Below are 20049 nucleotides of genomic sequence, written 5' to 3' on the forward strand. Positions count from 1 at the left end.
AAGGACTTAAGTACAATCTTAGACTTCAGACCGTAACTAGAAGCGTGCTAGGATTTGACAATCTACGTAAAACTTAGAGGCTGGTAGAGGTGATTTAATATTTCTTAACTATCTTATACACATATTTAGAACTATAAAATACTGAATCTCGATGATAAAACATTCCTCTATTCATATTATGCATTAAAGAAAATAATTATCTCTAATTTACACTGGTATATGAATTTTAGTTTTTCGTGCGGAGGGGGGGGGGGGTTCATTATTACTCAAAACATGGCAAACATGTATATGCGAAATTTTAATTTTGGGATACTTTTGAAATACTATAAGGACCTAGGTTATAACAATTATCATTATAATTCAGTCGTACACAGTAATCATGGTTTTATGTTCTCTGTGAAAATGTGAGATGAGATAAACTAAGAGACAGAAAAATTGTTTGTAAGTTAGAGGATAATGTTAATAAAGAGAGTATGTAAATTAGATTCAATGTAAAATGCGACAAGCGCGAATTCAGACAGGGCCTCACGACCGTCAGAGAGAGAGAGAGAGAGAGAGAACTGTTAATAAATTTTAGACATACCAAAAATTATCCTCTGAAAAAATTCTTTTTCCATTTTTGATTAAATTATAAACAAATTTATTACAAAATGTCTACAGTCTTTGCTGACCGACATGAACTGATATATCTGGAGGGAAATCAAAACGTCCCTACTGTTTTGTAGCTTTTTATTAGAGATTTAATTACAAATGGAGAGACGTTCGGTTATTTTGACATGTCTGCAAGAATGAAAAAGGCAGTAAATATTTGCCAAATCAAAAGGATAACTAAAAATGTATACTGAAAACATCGCAATCTCGTGTGATAAACACAAGTCATGCATTTACATTGAACCCTTGCCATTTTGTGAACATGCAATATTTGTTTTCAAATATTCATTTTAACAGAATTGTAATTTTAATACGAAATCTAATGTACCTAACTAAAATAAAAAAAGAAAGTTAAATCATAACTTTTTTAATTAATACAGGTAAATGAATTGAAAATCTAACGTAATTGTAAAGAAATATTGTGACCGTAATGTTGACTTACATGTAACAAAGACCTCGCTTAGTTCGATTTATGTTACGGTTTTAGACATATTTATAAGTAGTACTTAGGCAGGCCTCTAAAACATACTTATGACACTACTGAGTCGGAAACTTAGCAAGCTTTATGTTACGCTCCCCAGAACCTTAGAAATGACTTGAGATGTCTTGGGAGAAAACTTAGGATGGTCCTAGGACAGCTCTCTGAGGTATGTTTTAAGTAGGATATAGACAAAGGAGATTCTTAAGATTATAACATTACAGATCCTGTTTATATTACATGTTCAAAGAAAAAAAATTGGAACTTGATATATTTTAATAACTTATGAAATTAAATCAGTGATGAGTATTCAAAAAACAAATATCAAACTGCAAAAGTTCTTTCCTAAATAATAAATCAATATATATGTAATATATATGACCCCCTCTCTCTTTTAATGATAAAGAAAATATGAAAACAATGCGCATTTTGGAAAATTGGGAAAGTTTTAATGAAGCTAGCTAAGATATCACTTTCAAAAATTCTTGCAATGTACCTTCGAATCTATCAGGAAGTTGGTTTTTGATTATTAAAATTGATTTTAAATATTTAACACACATCTTACAAAATGCTAATTCTTTTACTTTGCTTTAGCGAGTACAACAAAGTACTCTATATAGAAAATAGTATATAGCAGGCAGTATCTTGGGTACTCTATAGAGAGTAGTATATAGCAGACAGTATCTTGGGTACTCTATAGAGAGTAGTATATAGCAGACAGTATCTTGGGTACTCCATAGAGAGTAGTATATAGCAGACAGTATCTTGGGTACTCTATAGAGAGTAGTATATAGCAGGCAGTATCTTGGGTACTCTATAGAGAGTAGTATATAGCAGACAGTATCTTGGGTACTCTATAGAGAGTAGTATATAGCAGACAGTATCTTGGGTACTCCATAGAGAGTAGTATAAAGCAGACAGTATCTTGGGTACTCCATAGAGAGTAGTATATAGCACACAGTATCTTGGGTACTCCATAGAGAGTAGTATATAGCACACAGTATCTTGGATACTCCATAGAGAGTAGTATATAGCACACAGTATCTTGGGTACTCTCTATAGAGAGTAGTATATAGGAGACAGTACCTTGGGTACTCTATATAGAGTAGTATATAGCAGACAGTATCTCTGGTACTCTATAGAGAGTAGTATATAGCAGGCAGTATCTTGGGTACTCTATAGAGAGTAGTATATAGCAGACAGTATCTTGGGTACTCCATAGAGAGTAGTATATAGCAGACAGTATCTTGGGTACTCTATAGAGAGTAGTATATAGCAGGCAGTATCTTGGGTACTCTATAGAGAGTAGTATATAGCAGACAGTATCTTAGGAACTCTATATGGAGTAGTATAGAGCAGACAGTATCTTGGGTACTCTCTATAGAGAGTAGTATATAGGAGACAGTACCTTGGGTATTCTATAGAGTGTAGTATATATCAGACAGTATCTTATACTGTAGGAAGTTAGCTTTTCTAGTAATGTGATAGAGTTTGTCTCCCTTTTAAGCACGTTATACAGCAAGTATGCTCATATATATATAGCCCTTGGATGGGTGAGAGCTTCGTGTTGAAATATCTAATTAATGCTCTTATCCTCATTCACTCATGATCGTCGATCAAATTGACAAAAATAACTCTAGACTTCAACGTATTATGAACTGTTTAAGAAATCCTATCTTCAAAATGTAACTTCAATTATATCAGAAAGTTTTTACCAATAATTCTAAAAATGAAATCAATTCGATTTTTTTTTCTTAGGATAAACATTGTATGACACAATTATATATGCAAGGACATTGCTTTTTTTTCAAGGGGGGGGGGGGGGGGACTAGTAGCTAATAATTGACCAAAAAAAAACCAAACAATTCTCTGAAAAATAAAAAAGGAAATCTTCCCAAACATGAAGGGCGTTGAATTTTTGAAGGTTGGTTTTCTTCTGACAATTGTGTTTATTTTTGTAAAATTGTTTAGTATTTATCACGTCTATTACATATATTCAGGCATCTTTTAGACAAAATGTCTACGAAGTGTAGGCCGTCACCGGTTCTAAATTTACACGTTTTCCAGAATCAAAACATGAAGGCTTGCGAAGAGAAGTGGACGTAGGCGAGAGCCTGTTCACTTCTCTAAAGAGAATAATGTATGCGATGAAAATGTTGATTCTTTTAAATAAAGCAAGGGCCCTATTGAATTTGAGGTGAAAGGGAAAAAGGTCAAGGACGTAAACTTTTACAATTTGGTTTCAGATAATATTTGAAATAAACATCTGACCACAAAAAAAAATAACCTGCATGTTTGTTGCACTATATGCATTTTGCTCGCCTTGTTTGTCCATCTTCTCTCGATTACCTTGTTTCGTTTTTTCTTTGTGTGTTTATTAGAAATTAGAAATGCGCCAGGCACTTATATCTTTTTTTTTTCAAATTAATGTCGTGGAGTCGTAAAAAAAAACATCGAAGAGGGAAAGAGGCAGATTTCAATTTTAAAAAATGGCTATGGGGAATTCCACTCACACTCCCAATTTTATCAGATTTTTTTAATATTTGGTTACGTGAATGTCGAAAACTCGACCATACTGCAACAAAAAGAAGGGGGAGGAGATGTAAATCTTACAAGTTTGATATAAAAAAGACAACATTAACATCCATACTTTAAATCAGCAATAGAGTATACAATTTAAATGTCATGTGAAACAATGTCCTGGGCATTTTGAGTTGCATATGGAAATTGGCTGCTTTAATAAGTCTGAAATTATATTTTGGATTTTTTTTTATGCAAGTTTGCAGCAGCAAAGTCGATGAAAATTACTTGATTGCGAAGATGAACCTCAACGCGGCTTATCTCCCTTTGCTTATGTAAGACCCAGTCGCCGTTCAAATCTGCGCACATCGTCGCAAGCCACGGGTTTTGTTGTCCATTCTATTTCCACAAACCCGTGGCTGTCTCCTACAAATTTCTCTCGTTCTCATGAATATTAATAACATACATTCAACCAATAGAATAACATCTGACGCTTCATGTCAGAACCAATGAAATGATCAGTCTATCTTGTATTTGGATGTAACCATAACCACGAGCTGTACATCAACTTCGGTTCGAATTTCCTTTCTTAACGAGTAACGCTATTCAGCGTTCTCACACAACGTCTACATTCGAAACCCTGTATTTTAATGTAAAACCTTGTAAGTATTTTAGAATATACGTTACTCACGTCTGTTCTTCAGGATCTATCGTATTTTTTCAATAAATCTGCCACGCATAGCAAACATGATTTCATTATGGGCGCCGCCATTTAAGCGTTCCAAAAATTGCTACAGAGTGATTTCATTGGTCAAGGTAAATCTGGCGTCACTTAATAAATATTCAATGATTCAGTCGCGAGAACCAGAGAATTTGGTAGGAGGCAGCCACGGGTTTGTGGAAATAGAATGGACACAAAACCCGTGGCTTGCGACGATGATCTGCGCAGTGTTCTTATATTTTCAGAAACGATCATGTTATATTTTGCAGCGTAATTTTAAGAAATATAATTATAACATAATTATTATAACATAATCACACGATGTTCAAACATGCTAGTACTTGGGGTTTTTTTTTAACATCTCATTGCATATATTAAAGATTTTAGTATGTTTTATCTGTGCAATTTCAACACTTCAATCGAGAGAGAGAGAGAGAGAAAGAGAGAGAGAGACCGCAGTCAATCGGCTTTACTTATAATTTATGCATGTGCTACTGTGGATATATAGCACCATGGCTTAAAATTTTTATTCAGAAAACAAATCAGTATTCTTGTGTTAGAAATTAATCCAATTGTAAATTATTTGACAACTTCTACATTCACTTACTCGGGCACAGACCCTCTCTCTCTCTCTCTCTCTCTCTCTCTCTCTCTCTCGCATTTTCCCATTTTTGTGCAAGTTCTTGAAAATAATCTCTTTTCTCGAAAAACTCGCAGTGATTGCGTGTGTGTGTGTGAGTGTGTGTGTGTGTGTATGTGTGTGTGTGTGTGAGAGAGAGAGAGAGAGAGAGAGAGAGAGAGAGAGAGAGAGAGAGAGAGTGTGTGTGAGAGTGTGTGTTTAAATCAAAAACTTAGACAAATGTACACATATACTTAAATGCTAGTTAGTATAAGATACATGTGCATGTAAGAAAAAGTAACTTTTAGGTTTAAATAAAGAAATATTTCTGTGAAATATCTATAGTGAATAAATTCATGTCCCATTTTATTGACTACATACACGATTTTTTTCCCTTGCCAAAAAATCAGTATATACACTGTAACTATATTATCGTAATGACTGATATAGAAGGTCCGACATTAAGCGAACCATATTTTTAAAATCATATTTCTTGTGACTGCAAAATTACGATGATGTTATCAGAAATTCGGGTATTCTTTTTCTATATCGCTTTTAAATCAATCCTCGAGTTTCAGATTGCAGACAGAGCGCATCCAAATGCGCCGACATTTATCATCGATCCACGTTTATCATGAACTTCTATTTGGGGATGGGGGTGGGTGGGAGGGGGAGGTGGGGGTGTTACTCTTGAGCTGGGTATTTTTCCCGCTCAATATATATCACATCTTTATTTTACACAATTTTATAGTTCTATTTAAATTTTCATTGTAAGAAGATTCAGGTCAATGTTAATAAATTACGCTGATTTTTTTTTTTATTGTAAATTATACAACTTCACTTGGAATTAAAAAAAAATCATATTGCATATCAATAACGTCATGTATCTTAACTGAAATCCTTTTGGCACTGATCATATATGTATCAAACAGAAATAAGAATATTTTTGTTTCTAAAGTATAAATTTAAACTAAGAGATCATATAAAAACTGGAGGGGAAAAAATCCTGAATTCTATTGGGTATTCAGCATTATTATCCTACTGTGAAAAGCTCTCGTTTTCAGTTGCTGTGCCTAACTAACGATTAAATTCAAACAAAGCTGACTGTACTTTAGAATCAGATAACTCATATGAAAACATAATCACGTTTATATCCACAAAAATGACTAAAATTTACTCAATACAAGAAATACAGGCTAATTCAGAGAATTTGTGTCCCCCGCTAATGGAAAAAAGAGCATGCGCAGTTCAAGGGGGGGGGGGGAGGGGTCGGACCTCCCCCTGGATTTGTAGAATTATTAAATGTATACATGTATATTGAAGCAAATAAAAAATGTCATTATGGATATAAAGATTTGATTGCTTATTCTTTAATCTGTGTATAGATGATTCTTTTTATATAGAATATTTATCACACTGTAATAATGATTTTATGAGTTTGTACAGGCCAGATTCACAACTTTTTTTTCATTTCACATGTTGAATACTATCATTTAGTAACCCCCCCCCCCCCCAAAAAAAAATAAATAAATAAATAAATAAATTGAAAAAAATTGAAAAAAATGGGATCGTCCGGGATTTGAACCCGAGACCTCTCATTTGTTAAGCAAGAATCATACCCCCAGACCACTGAGGCACTTGATTATACAGGAAATAAAATGCAAACATTGGGTCACATATAATGTTTATATTCATGTTCGATATTGTCAAAATTTTACACAATACATGCTGTCTAATTTAGCCTTTACTAAACAGTTCTAATAGATGTAATTAGAATGTAAAGTCCGCCGACAACCTGTTTTATATGTAATAACTCTCCACATGCCCCGTGCTAAAAATGGTGCCAAGCGACTTTTAATACAATAAATTAAAAAAAAAACGGGGCGGAACACTTTGAGAGGGGCGAGAGAGGCCATAGGGAGTTAATTATGGTATACAATTTCATTGCAAAAGCTCAAAAGCTTATTGAGATATAGCCCGGAAACGAAAGTGTTAGACACAGACAGATTGTATGAATTTACGACCTTGAACTTTGACTTTTTCACCACAATATCAATAGGAGCCTTCCTTAGGCCACAGGGAGTTGCTATGTAAAATTTCATTGCAAAAGCTCAAAGGATTCCCGAGATACCGCGCAGAAACGAAAGTGTTAAAACAGAATTTATGAATTTATGACCTTGACCTTTGACCTTTTAAAGTGTTACAGAAAGACAGAAATACAGACAAACGGACGGACGGACAGACGGACGAACGGACGAACAGACAGACTCAAATAAATATCCCCCACTTTCAGTAAAAGCGGGGACAAAAGTACGGCAAAATTACATTGGGTCTAATGCGTTATTTACATAAATGGTCTTTGTGACGTCATAAAACCTCAACATCAAGAACTATAAGCGGATAACAAATTTCAATTAAGCAAAGGCAATTTTTTTTTCTAAAAGTAAGTTGACACTCTTTAATACCAGTCTTTATATGGCTAAGAAACCGGAAGGGGGGGGGGGGAATTTTGCCGATATATAGAATGCTATAGAAAACATAGCTACCATATGTCATGTGCTTGTGCTCCCTCAATAATAACGTCTGATGACCCTTTGTTCTTTTTGCTTGTCAAGAAACTTTTGGTAGTTGCTAGTGCCCCCCCCCCCCTGAAAATCTATGGTATGTGCCCCCCAAATGAAATCGCTTCCTACGGGCGTGCTTTATGTTTAAAAAGTAATATCCAATTGTAAGAACCGTTTCGTATGACCTTTAAGTGAAACCTGTTATATTCAGATCATATTTACATGTATACATAGGCCCTTTTTAAATTCAGAAATAACGGCTTACAAAAATAATGTTGATATAAAATGTTGGACATTGACTTGAGGCAAGGATTATTGAAGAAAAAAATCACTCCTCTATTTTGTCTTGTCTTTACAGTAATGCCATTCTCTTATATCACTTTTTGAAGCAATTTTATGTTGTAGAAACATTCCTTTTATACAAAATGAACACCTTGAAATTATAAAATACATGTGCGCTGAATAGAAAAAAAAATATTAAAGTCTTCAATTATAAATTACAATTTGAAAATGCCTTAAACTTGGGAACATACTTATTAGTTTCCTACCGGTGAAACAGGAGGGGACTTTAGGTTGCCTCCGCGTCTGTCCGTCCGACTGTCCAGCTGTCTATCTGTCTCACTTGGTATTCCGCACTTTTTTCTAAACGCTTACAAATAATGAGCTGATATTACGTATGTAATGGATATATGCCGAATACTGTTCTATATGTAAAATTATCAGACTGTTTGAGGCCCGTTAGGGCCGAAAACAGTCTGATAATTTTACATATAGAATTGTATGAGGCATATATCTTACTTAAAACATTGCTATTTAAATGTCCAAAAGTTACCTGAAGGAGTCCGATAATTACACAATAGGAGTTCAGGCGTCAATAGTTTTCTACCTGAAACCATCTAATAAGTACACAAAAGAAAAGAGAAAGTTTTTTTTTTCTTTAGACAGTGAAATCAGTGAGTGAACTCTTTTGTTTCATTCATTCAATGGCAGTCGTTTGGCTTAGCAGGAACTATGGACAGTGGTTAGGTGATGAAGGATTTTTTTATGATTCGGAATATTTTTTTATTAAGTGCGTTTGACATTGATACAGATACAGTGTTGGATGATATCTTCAAAATGCATTTAAAGTAAAAATGCGGATTTTTATTTGAAAATTTTGATTGGATGATATGAAAATCTTGGGTTTAAAAGTGCGGTCATTGGCGAACAAACCTCGTTAAATGAAGAGATTCGCAGACTGGTTCTTTATCAGAAATGGATTTAAATTGGCTTATTCACAGTGCTGTATCGAAAATGCTTTGCAAAAAACCGAATGGAAAGTGTTACTTTTGAGGGAGGTTAAAACTCCAGTTTCTTCTTGGATTTGCTATTTTTAACAACTTAATTTCCTCGCATTCGCTTTACCTTAATTTTTTCTCCCTAACTTTTTTTTGGTTTCTGGACAAATTAAACCTTGATTTCACTCTACTTGTTGTTTTTTAACTACTGTCCGATTTTGTTATCACTGCCGTCCGATAATATATTATTGGACTGCTAATTATTATTATCGGACGGCTACAGGTAAATTTTTAGACTGCAAGAACAAAGGCATGACGTCACAACAATGTTTTAAGTGAGATTATCTTGATGAGTTACAGATCATGTTTGAATTTAATTCTGCTTCAATGATTTTTTACGGAATTAGGCCATTTTAATTATTTAGGATTTTTTTTTTTTTTCTAAACGCTTGCAGATATTGAGCTGATTTTTGGCATGTGATTTTACCTTGATTTCGTTCCATTTCATTGATTTTTGACGGAATTATGACATTTTTAATTTTTAACGGGAACCAATTTACACTTGCCGGTAAGAGACTAGTATTGCTACTGCAGTACTCTCAGAATGCTTGTTGATCATAATTTTTAACATTTTTTTTAGATGAGGTCTCCAAACTGACTGATGACGAGGTGTGTGTGTTATTTTGTTTTCTGTGTTTTGACTCCGGTCCTCCTGACTTCAGTAACACAGAGTTGCTGGGCTTGCTTAAAGAGATACGACGGATAGTGTGCCGTAAACATAATCCTGTAACAAGTGAGGAAGCACAGCAGACTCTGGACAGACTGAAGTCACGTGATTACCTTTGGGAAGATAAGGACAAGATAACGAAGGACACAAAGGATGAGACAATGTATAGGATAGCATCAATAAAGTATCATATACCATTCTATTACAGTAGTTATGACACAGCCAGTGTGTACCTGAGATCAGAGAGATACAACAGTAAACCTGGAGAGAAGTGTTTCTGTGGTGGTCCTTCCTCTCATTACGGAATGAGTACTGGTAACTCTGATGACTTACTGCTTGCTGGTTACTCTGATTACTCACTGATACGCCGTCTACAGATGAACATACTGACTCACGTCACCATGGAGGACACGACTATATATGATGACATACACCAGATATGTAAGTCAGTGTAAAGAAATGTAATTATTTCCGAATTTAGAAAGTGTTTGAAACGATGTTTTTTTTTAATTCATATATTTCATGATATGATCTCTAGATGCTGATCCTTTTATTTATACTTCACGAGGCATACACATTCTACAATCTGTAGATGCATATAAAAGTATTGTTAATTTAATAAAGTAATGTTCATTTAAATCGAACTCATTCCTGATTAGTTTTACCTACATATGTTATTTATATTTATTTAATTTTATCTAAGATAAATTTCTAGTATTGAGTTTTTTACGATATTCATTTTTTTTTCTACAGTAAATGTTTCAGTTAATATACTAAAGAAGGGTGAAGATAAAAGAGAAGAATTTCTAATGGATCTAAGAAGAGGAGGGGAGGCTGTACATTACAGAGGAAGATCACAGGACAGTGTAGATCACGTGACATGGCTCCGGAGATACCTGAGACCTGACATTGTGAGATCCTGTATAGGCCTCCATCCACACTGGGACATTTACGTCATCGACAACAAAGCTTACAGAAAACGAGGTAAGAAGAAAAATATGTAGAATTGTGTAAGATTATATATATACACTGTAAGGTTCCTTGCACTCTATCATTTATGCATGCCTTTTTCAACAAGGTTAAGGCCATTCTAATTTTTTTTCTATGTTTAGCGTCCGCGTGCGCTTTGGTTTTTTAACATCCCGTGTCAGGAAAAAAAAACAGAATTAGGTGTCCTGAAATTGATTATTGAAATCTTTAAATTCTGTCAATTTCTCTAAAAATATGTCTACAATATATTATATTATGAATATATTAAGCATATAATACCTTGATTTTGCTGAAGAATAGATCTTTCTACCATGGGCGCTTAGTTTCTGGATGGTGTATTTTGTGTATCATGTGTTTTTCTTGGTGTGTCTGAATACTCTCATTAATATTTAAAAAAAAATCACTGAAATTAGAACTTTTTAAAAATATCATTTTACTGTATATAAAAAGAGTGAAGGTATGACAGTTGCCATCTTGCATCTCAAGTGGTGCTCGGTTCACGTTTGATTTTAATCTATCTGTACGCTTTTCTCCAGTCTTACATGACATCTACTCCCCCGCAAATTAAATTTAGATCACAGAGCTAAGTGTATTAACTTAAGTAAAAATAGTCCTTTCACCGTATACGTACAAATTAAGAGAACTAAAACATACTTTGAAAATTGAAATATGGTGGTGAAGAGAACTGCATGTTTTTATAGAATTAAAAAGATATAATCTACCTACGATATTTTCAACATAAATAAAAAGTGCATAGTGTCTAAGTACCCTCCACCAATGCTGCACGGAGACAGATTTGTTACCATCTTTCAAAAATAATAATTTAATGCTTAGCCTCATAACTGCAACGGCATGTGAAAACAAATGGTGTAACGCGCGTTAGCGTACGTTATATGGTGTTTTTGAATGCCGTAGCTTTCCACACATTTTATAAGCAGAATACACGGAATGTAAAATTTGTATCTGTAATAACAATCCTATATTGCATAAATAACATTTGTCAAAATTTTTTTTTAAAAATCCAAAATTTCACAACCAATAAACTCAACAATCATTGAGATAGGTATTACATATGTAGTGGCATGGAGACCAAGTATCCGGACGCCATTAATCCGGATGGAGTATAGTAGAATGCAACGTGGAAAAAAAAATGTTGGCTTCTATTATTGTTTTTCTATGTTTATGAAATCCTATCCTTGATGATTTGCGTATTTACATCACCTCCTACTTTTCGATAAAAAGTAAAAACGAAATATTGTCCCTTAATTCCATAAACTGTACACGGGAACGTTCCACGGAATTTTTTTTTTAAATCTTAAAATCTTCATGATACACTGCCGTTTCCCCCGTTAAAACTGTCAGTGAATTTCATAATATATATATGTTACATTTTTAAATTTAATTATTTTTCTTACCCGTCATATTTCTAGTACAAACTACATATCATTTTAAACATCAAATCCTGCATTTTTGTTCCGTATGAAAAAGTCATGGAAATCGTGGTATTACAATGATTACTAGTAATTGTAACATTTATGCTGATGTCATAATTTGAATATTTTTCGAAATAGACTAAACTTATCAACATATTGTTGAATTGTAAAGCAATTTTTCAATACATGTCGCCAATATTCATTCAGAAGTTGATGTAGGAAATATTCCAAAAGAATGGAAGCTTTCTGGGATGCTTATAAAAAGGCTAGTAACAAGGTTAAAGGACATGGACGGGCAGGGTACTCAAGAAAGCCTACGAACTTCAAGAACCGAAGATTTAATTGGTGAAGTGGAGACTCCTAGTTTAGCAAACCTCTGAGAAAAGTGTCAGATGGATGTTTTAGAAATTTATGCTGGCAATATCAGCATTCCCAGCTAATATTGAACTTTGAAATATGAGATGAAGTTATCAGCGTACAAATTTTCAATAAGGCCACACCAATTTAATTTCTTGTTCGTCGGACATTTGATGAAAAAAGTACAAGTGGGCAAGTGGTTAAATAATATTATTGCTTTTTTGTAGGCAAAAATATTAGACGGAGGGTGAAAAAATTTGAGCGGACAATTATATTTTTTTCTGATTTGCAGAGTAAGCAGATTTAAAATTCGAAAAATAGAGCGGAAATGGAATAGAAAAAAGCACAGAATTTCCATGGTGTGGGAAATTGAAATTGATATTATTTGTATAGTTTTGCTTAAATACGAGCGCGCGGGTCGGACGAACAAAACATTTTATTTAAGTGGCCTAATGCAATACCCCAAGGAAAGAGTTTGACCTCTGCATTTGCCAATCTCAATCTTTGGGCATTTCTCTGTAGGGGTTCTTTAGAAACAGGGTCTGCAATCCTAGACCACAGATACTAAATGAGCTCAAAAAGAACATAAATCTTCAAATAAGGAGTGTCTAAGCAAAAATGTGTGACAGGGTCATACAAATTTCAAGAAGCAACTTTTATTTGTAGTTAAAATAGTGGAGATCATTTAGAACATGTAATGTGGGCTATTGACGTTGTGACATTCAACGTAACAAAAATGACGTAAATTAGAAATTTCGCTAATTTTCATTAATGTTGGAGTTTTCTTCAAGTGTTTAATATTTTAGTTGGTAATTGTACATAATGAATCTAGGGATACATGCATCAAATTGAAAAAAACACTTGTCTGTATTTTTTTCCTGTGTTTGTCAAATTGAAGATTCAAAATGTAACATATATTATGAAACACCCTGTATCATTCGTATTGTTATAATTATGCAAATATAAATACTGAAACGCAAAAGAAACGCAACATCCTTTTTTAGAGGGGAAAATTATATAAAGGATATAATTTTTTATCTAAAAAGTACGGATATTTTCAACTTTGTAAGTATCGATAATTTAACGGTTCAATGATTTTCATGCCATAATCGGAAGTTGTTTGAGCCCGCTTAACAGAAATCAAAAATTGCATGTTTAACAAAACATTTGACAAAAATATGGCATTTGAAGGGTTTGTATCTGTTTATCATAAGAAATGCAGCAATATTCCGCAAAATAAATTCTTCTTTCGTTTCTGAAAGTGATGCCAAGGCTTCCCGAAAATGACTTAAGTATGCATTTCAAATGCTCTAGCTGGAAAATCTGAAAATAAAGGTGGTGGAGAATTGCAGATGCAAAAATGCACAACAACACGCCTCAACAGGCTCATACGTATTATTAGCATGAATGATAGTCTGTGGACCGAAAGTCCAAGTGTTACTACACTGCGCTATGTTAGAGAAAATTCGACTTCGTCATCTGAAAAACGGACATTTAAAAATGGCAACGAATATTTTTTTCGCTCAGATCTCGAGATTGATGAACCTATTGCATCGTGGAAATCAAGTTGCAATTGTTGTGCATGACAGTCTTCCACGCTATAATTGAATGGCTGAGAAGGGGGGTGTTTTAACAGTCTTGTGTTGCTTTCTAAAGTTAAAAGATAAACATTTAACATTGTTATCAAGTTTCTGATGTTTTTAAATCGAATTTAACTCAACTGTATTCAGTTTTGAAAATCATTTGTTAAAAGGTTCAAATATTTGTAGATTACTGCTTGTCACAAGGAATACACATGTGAAATATGAAAGCCATAGCTCCAACCAATCAAAAGTTATGGGCAAGGTTAAAGTTTTTGCGGAAAAACAGACAGACAGACAGACAGACAGACGGACGGACAGGGCAAAATCTATATACCCCGAATATTCGATACGGGGGCATAAAAATGTAGGAGATGTGTGTTTTTCCTCCCCTTGGTTGAGTTATTCCTCCTGTTTTCCGAATAATGTATTTCACACTCAGATACATTTATATACATCTATATTTCAATGCGCTTTTAAGTTTTGAGTTTGTAACAAACTATGATTTATAAATAAAATTTTAAAAGCAAAAAATCTATTTTTCAGCTTGGATTTTTCTGTGTGCATTTGTAAATTTCTATTTTCGTCTGAAGTCTGAAAGAACGGGTCGTTTAAAAAACTCTCAAAATTATTTTGGCAGCCAGTTACATGAAGAATTTTTCAAAATTAAACGATAGTGTTTTTTTCACATTAAAATATTTAGATAGAAAAACACACATTAAATTATCAAGAATACGATTAACCAGTCAACCGCGTGGTGCATTGGTTATAGCGTTTGCTCTAGAGTTGCGGAGTAAGAAGTAGATCCTCATGTTTCTGGTTCGAATTCCGCTGCTGGACGTGCATGGAGACCGGTCCTTCGTATTAGACCGTATCAAGTTATCAATTAACCGAGGTCCCTTTCGCAAAAAAGATCCCACACTGCTCAATGGCCCTGAGTGCCGAGTATAGTCCTAAAATTGCAGCCCTCCAACGGTAAGTGGTGGCGTCTCCGTATGAGTGAAAAAATCTCGAGATGGACGTTAAACAAAAACCAAACAAACAAAACGATTAACCATATTTTTATGTCGCCTGCAGAGCAACACTTAGGGATCACTTTACCCGGTGTCTGTCTGTTTGTCCGTCTATAGCTGTTTGTCTGTCCGTCTGTCACACCTTTAACGTTAAAAGATATGGATTTAATATTTTTCACATATATAGCTTGGCAGTATGGCTTTTGTAAATATCATGGTTACCAACGTCATAATCTTTGAGCTTGACCTTTGACCTACTTTTCAAAAAAGTTCATGGAGCCGATATACAGCTTATTTTACGTGATATTTATGAGCTAAGTCTGTGCTATTTAGAATATTCACTGTTTGTCGTTTTCTAAAAAAAATGACAGCGTTAAAGTTACCTCTGACATCCTTTTCAAAAATACTTCGAACAGTTAATTTAAAACTTGTCTTTTGAGTTTTAGAGGCAGAGTTTCGATAACTAGCATATATATCACATGTTTATGAGTTTGTGACACTGTACTTTGAAACAATGAAATATACAGTTACCATGCATACTATAAAAATACATCGGATCGGTATACTAGAACGGATCACACTTTAAATAATGTTGTAGACTGACAACTGCTGTAAAGACAGACTGAAATCTCACTCTATTCACGAATCTATGGGATTGTTAATGATTATTTCGAAAAATTTCAATTTCATTGTTCAGTTTGGTTTTGAGCTAGGTTGGGGAATCATATTTTTATTTTATTCTCATATATGATATTACAATTGATATTCTGTAGAAGTCCTTCTATCCGTTAATTGACGTTTTTTTTTCTTTGCAAGATGAACTATAATACTAGAAGCAAATTAAAACAGTAACTTTCTTTCTTTGGTTGTTAGTTCGGGAATTAACGTTACTAAGGATACTTGAAAACAAAAGAACCGTCATAGTCTGTTACAAGATTGAAAAGGACACCCCCCCCCACCCCCCACTTTTGCAAGTTTTGTTTTGAATTTATTTTTTAACGATATATGTTTTCTATGTTTTGGATTGAAGGAAATTCGTGAAAAACGGAGAGCATTTTAATTAAAAGCTTTCAATTTCACTTGTTAGCATTATCTATGCGAACGCAGTTTTAAAATCCACATATTTGACTAAATTAGACCCAATTCAAAGCCAAGTAAATGTCTTGAAGTCTTAACATCCCAAGAAATCCTTTCCGATTTTTCTTTGAGCCGAACTCAATGCAAGTGCTATAAACGCTAATCATCGATATTCCCCTAAGAGTGATTCGAGAAAATTGATGGCAGAATCTTAGAGAGGAGGAAAAAAAAGTACTTTTACAAATGTTTTCTTCGTATGTCATTGATAATTATAGCATTCATTTCCTTAAATATGATCAGTCATTTTGCTATACCATGCTTTCTTCTACTTTTTGTTGCATCTGGAATTTATTCTAATTTTTATTTAGAATAAATGAAATTAATCTTGGAATTTAGCGATTTTTTGAATGATAACCTTAAAATAGTTCTGAATCTAAGGAGAATCAATAGTGTGCAAGTCTCTCTCAGACACCGCGATTTACCCCATACCCTGCATATTTCAGGTATCACACCGTTCATTGACCAATCAAAATGAACTTACATGTCGTCATGTGTAGTTCCATACATATCAAGTTGATTTTTCTTTCTTTTGAGAATTTTTTTTAATTTTCTTCCAGCCTGTGTTTACAACTTTGGTACCTGTGCCTAGTAAATTTTATGTACTTTGTAAATAAATAAACGTTTTTGACAGGAACTATTTTTTCCGGGGCATAGGAGGCTACTTCCTGGGGTGCACTCGAGATGTTTATAAACACATTGAAAACACGTGAATCAGCCCATTTCACCCCGCATACATCCTTAGACATATATTTCTGAAAAAAACCTGTCCTGTGTTTAAAATGGGCACTACTTGCGTGGTCAATGAAATTGGGTAAATTTAATAACCTGTGACATGCTTAATATACTTTCTAACATCAAATTAAGGGTTACAAATTCCAACATTTATTTTAATTTCCTTTTTTATTTTACATTGATAAGGATATTGAAATCATGCCCCCCCCCCCCCCCCCGCCCTCGAAATTGAAAGGCCTCATTTTGTTCTCTGAAAATAAAATTTGAAATCTGTAAAAAGCTTTTGGATCCTTCCTTCAACACTGCTGACATCATTTGTCTCGCATCACTCTCATGGGTAATATAAAGATTAGCGTTAATTGCGCTTTGATTGAATTCAGTCTAAAGCTAAACCGGAGAAAATCCACAGAATTTCTTCCCATGTTTGTGAATAAGACGCATCCTTGATTTTACAAACCTTTTCTTAAGGTAGCTAAACACAATTTTGTATTAAATCCACTAATCCAGGGAGCTTTTCCCAGAGAGAAGCATGACAGGTAGGGATTTGCCTGCTATTTATAGGAAGTCTACATGAAAATTGCATCTTTTTTGTTTTTATTTGTATAAAGTAGATTCTTATCTTAGCATTAAATGAAAAAAAAAAAATAGAATAAATTTTTGTGAGAATTTTAAATAGTGGGAGGTAGCTTTCAAAACATCCGGCTTTCACATGCGTAGAATTGCATGTTTTGAGTAGCAGGTAACGTTTTCAAAAACTACAAAACGTACCCTAAAAGTACATAAAAAGAAAACCTTAGGTTTTGTTCTGTGAAATGCATATAACTTATATTGTCAGATTTTTGCACTGTTTGTTGATCAAGGGAGCTAAAAATGCATTTAGGTGTACTGCAAATGGATGTATAAACTATCCAATATCCCTCATGTTTCATCTGTAAAATACACCCAATTTGTAATTGATCGATGTATTATACTTAGATATTTATGAAAATTAAAATTTTATCTTTCCATCGATATATACATGTAGGAGTCTATGTAATAAGCCTCCTTTTTATTTCTTTATGTGGGTCAGTTTTGCTTGTCCCTGAGCTCATCAAGTAACGTCCTGAAAACGTCATACATAAAACTGTGTTTTGCACCCAAAAAGTTAGTGGGCTCTTTGAGATTATTATAAGGGAAAGAGTTCGTGTGTCATTCAGGATGCGACGTGCAATGATCAGGTACACGTGTGTGTTCATTTATTAGAGATCCATATCTCTTCCATCGTCTGATAAGTTTTATCCACTGATATTTTCTTCTGTTCCGTTTTCTTTTTCTTGGTAAAAAAAAATTACGACTTTACTTTAACATGTTTAATTCGGCAATTTTCTAGTTGAAGAGTGCATACCGACAATCAGTATTGATAGACCGGCATATCGATGATGTAATGTATCCAACACAAATACCTGTCCCACCTGCCTACGCGGAAACAAAACTCCCCTTCGTAACGAAAGATCACACCAAGATGATAATCATGTTTTCCATTACCAAATTATTTTAATTTGCTTTAATGCTTAAGTCAATGGTTTAACAAATTTTAGCAACTTGGCTTACCGACCCCCCCCCCCCCCCCAAAAAAAAATCATGATCTGTTGGTTGATTTTTTTCCTTCTCGTTCCAAAGGTAGGTAAATTTTGGAGCTTCCTGTCCAAATAGTACTGGTAGAATTTTTTTTTTTCAAAATGTGAATACATATATAGTGTATAAATTCCTGTATAAATTAAAGGGAAAAAAAAAATAAACGACAGGAGTTTTTTGGTGGTTGGGTATTGTACATCCTTAAATCCACGATTTTTGTCCATGAATTTGCAATATTTTTTTTATCTTTAACTCTTTGTATAATAAAGGAATTTCTAATTAAATATTTATATATATTGATCATAATAGAAATTTTATAAAAGCAAATTTCGTGCAAAACGTTTATTAAGATGTAAAATTCCAAAAAAGCAAAGGATTAATTATGAATTATATATAGAGAAAGAAATAGACAGCCAATAGTTGTAATTATATACATTTCTTTAATCCCGACTGAATTGCTGTTTATTCTAAAAAAAAAAAAAAATCTTTGTTTTCATTTCAGCTAAATACCATACCTATTCACCGAAAGTCAGATGTCTACTGTACTGCTTACTGTTAACTGAGAAATATCAACTGAATCTCAATGAACAATCACACAGAATCACAAGGGAAAAAATCAGAGACAGGTATTTCACTGATATCACTGATGACGGCTTGGTAGATCTTCCTGGTGGAATCACAGAAACACATAATGGTGTGATAACCTTTACATCAGACGACATCCGACATGACGTCATGTCCGCCTTTGTTACGGAGTGTTTGGTGGAGGACAGTGATCTGGAGTTTTTCCTGACCACGGCGTCACGTGACGTGATCTCAGAATACTGCAGGTCCTGGGTTTATAAGAGGAGTGAGGGAGAGAGATGTCTGTATGTACCACCCAGTCCGGAGATGATGTACAACTTCTTCATAGACAAACTGCAGCTAGACATCATCACACACTGTACCGTGTCTGACAGGGGGATTCATGACAGGATCAGTAAACGTTGTGAGTAGAATTGCTTTAAAAATATTATTTTTCTAAAGTTTATTAGCGGTTTTTTTTTACCTAAATAGATACAATTTTATAAATATATACATGTAGTTTATGTAAAAAGAATAACATGTAAAAAGGTTCCTTTATCCTTTCTACTACATGTAATACAAATGTGTATGGTTACCATAACATTAAGAGAATTGTTTCTTTAATTACCTTTTTTTGTATGAATGAATCGAAAAGTATACAGCCTTCAATGGCTGTAACCTCATACGCTATGTGTTAGAAGTGGCATTCATTTATTTTATTTTTATACATTGTAATGAGGTTTTTCATCCAGTCCTTTGATATCACGTGTCAAAGGATACAAATGGCGACATACAAGGTCTTTCTAAATATAAATATTATATAATCGGATAGAACTGTATTTTCTAGTAATAGATTAGTAAAATGTTTGCAACTTTTAAAAATGAACGTGATTCGCTGTCGGCTCTCATTCCAACTTATCAAAATTCGTGTGCAGTAAACGTGGTTAATCAGCGAATACTCGGATTGACCGGTACTTTCTAATAATAGATTTGTTTCCTTAAATTTTGAAGAATCTTTCTTAAAGAAATGTAACAAATGAACCATTTTAGAAAACATATAACAAATAGGTCT

General features: G+C 33.8%; 1 protein-coding gene across 1 annotated transcript in view; it reads left to right on the forward strand.

Annotated features, from left to right (window-relative positions):
• The window catches only part of LOC133201442 (uncharacterized), a 41223-nt gene that overhangs the window by 5998 nt on the left and 15176 nt on the right, over positions 1-20049 (forward strand). The window contains exons 2-4 of the mRNA XM_061337245.1: positions 9471-9998; positions 10311-10541; positions 18916-19401. Coding sequence (XP_061193229.1) covers positions 9471-9998; positions 10311-10541; positions 18916-19401 — 1245 coding nt within the window. The remainder of the gene's footprint in view (positions 1-9470; positions 9999-10310; positions 10542-18915; positions 19402-20049) is intronic.

This window comes from Saccostrea echinata, unplaced genomic scaffold, assembly GCF_033153115.1.
Source record: "Saccostrea echinata isolate AGI-Se365-2 ecotype Australia unplaced genomic scaffold, CSIRO_AGI_Sech_v1 ptg000044l, whole genome shotgun sequence".
NCBI classification, from domain to species: Eukaryota; Metazoa; Mollusca; class Bivalvia; order Ostreida; family Ostreidae; genus Saccostrea; species Saccostrea echinata.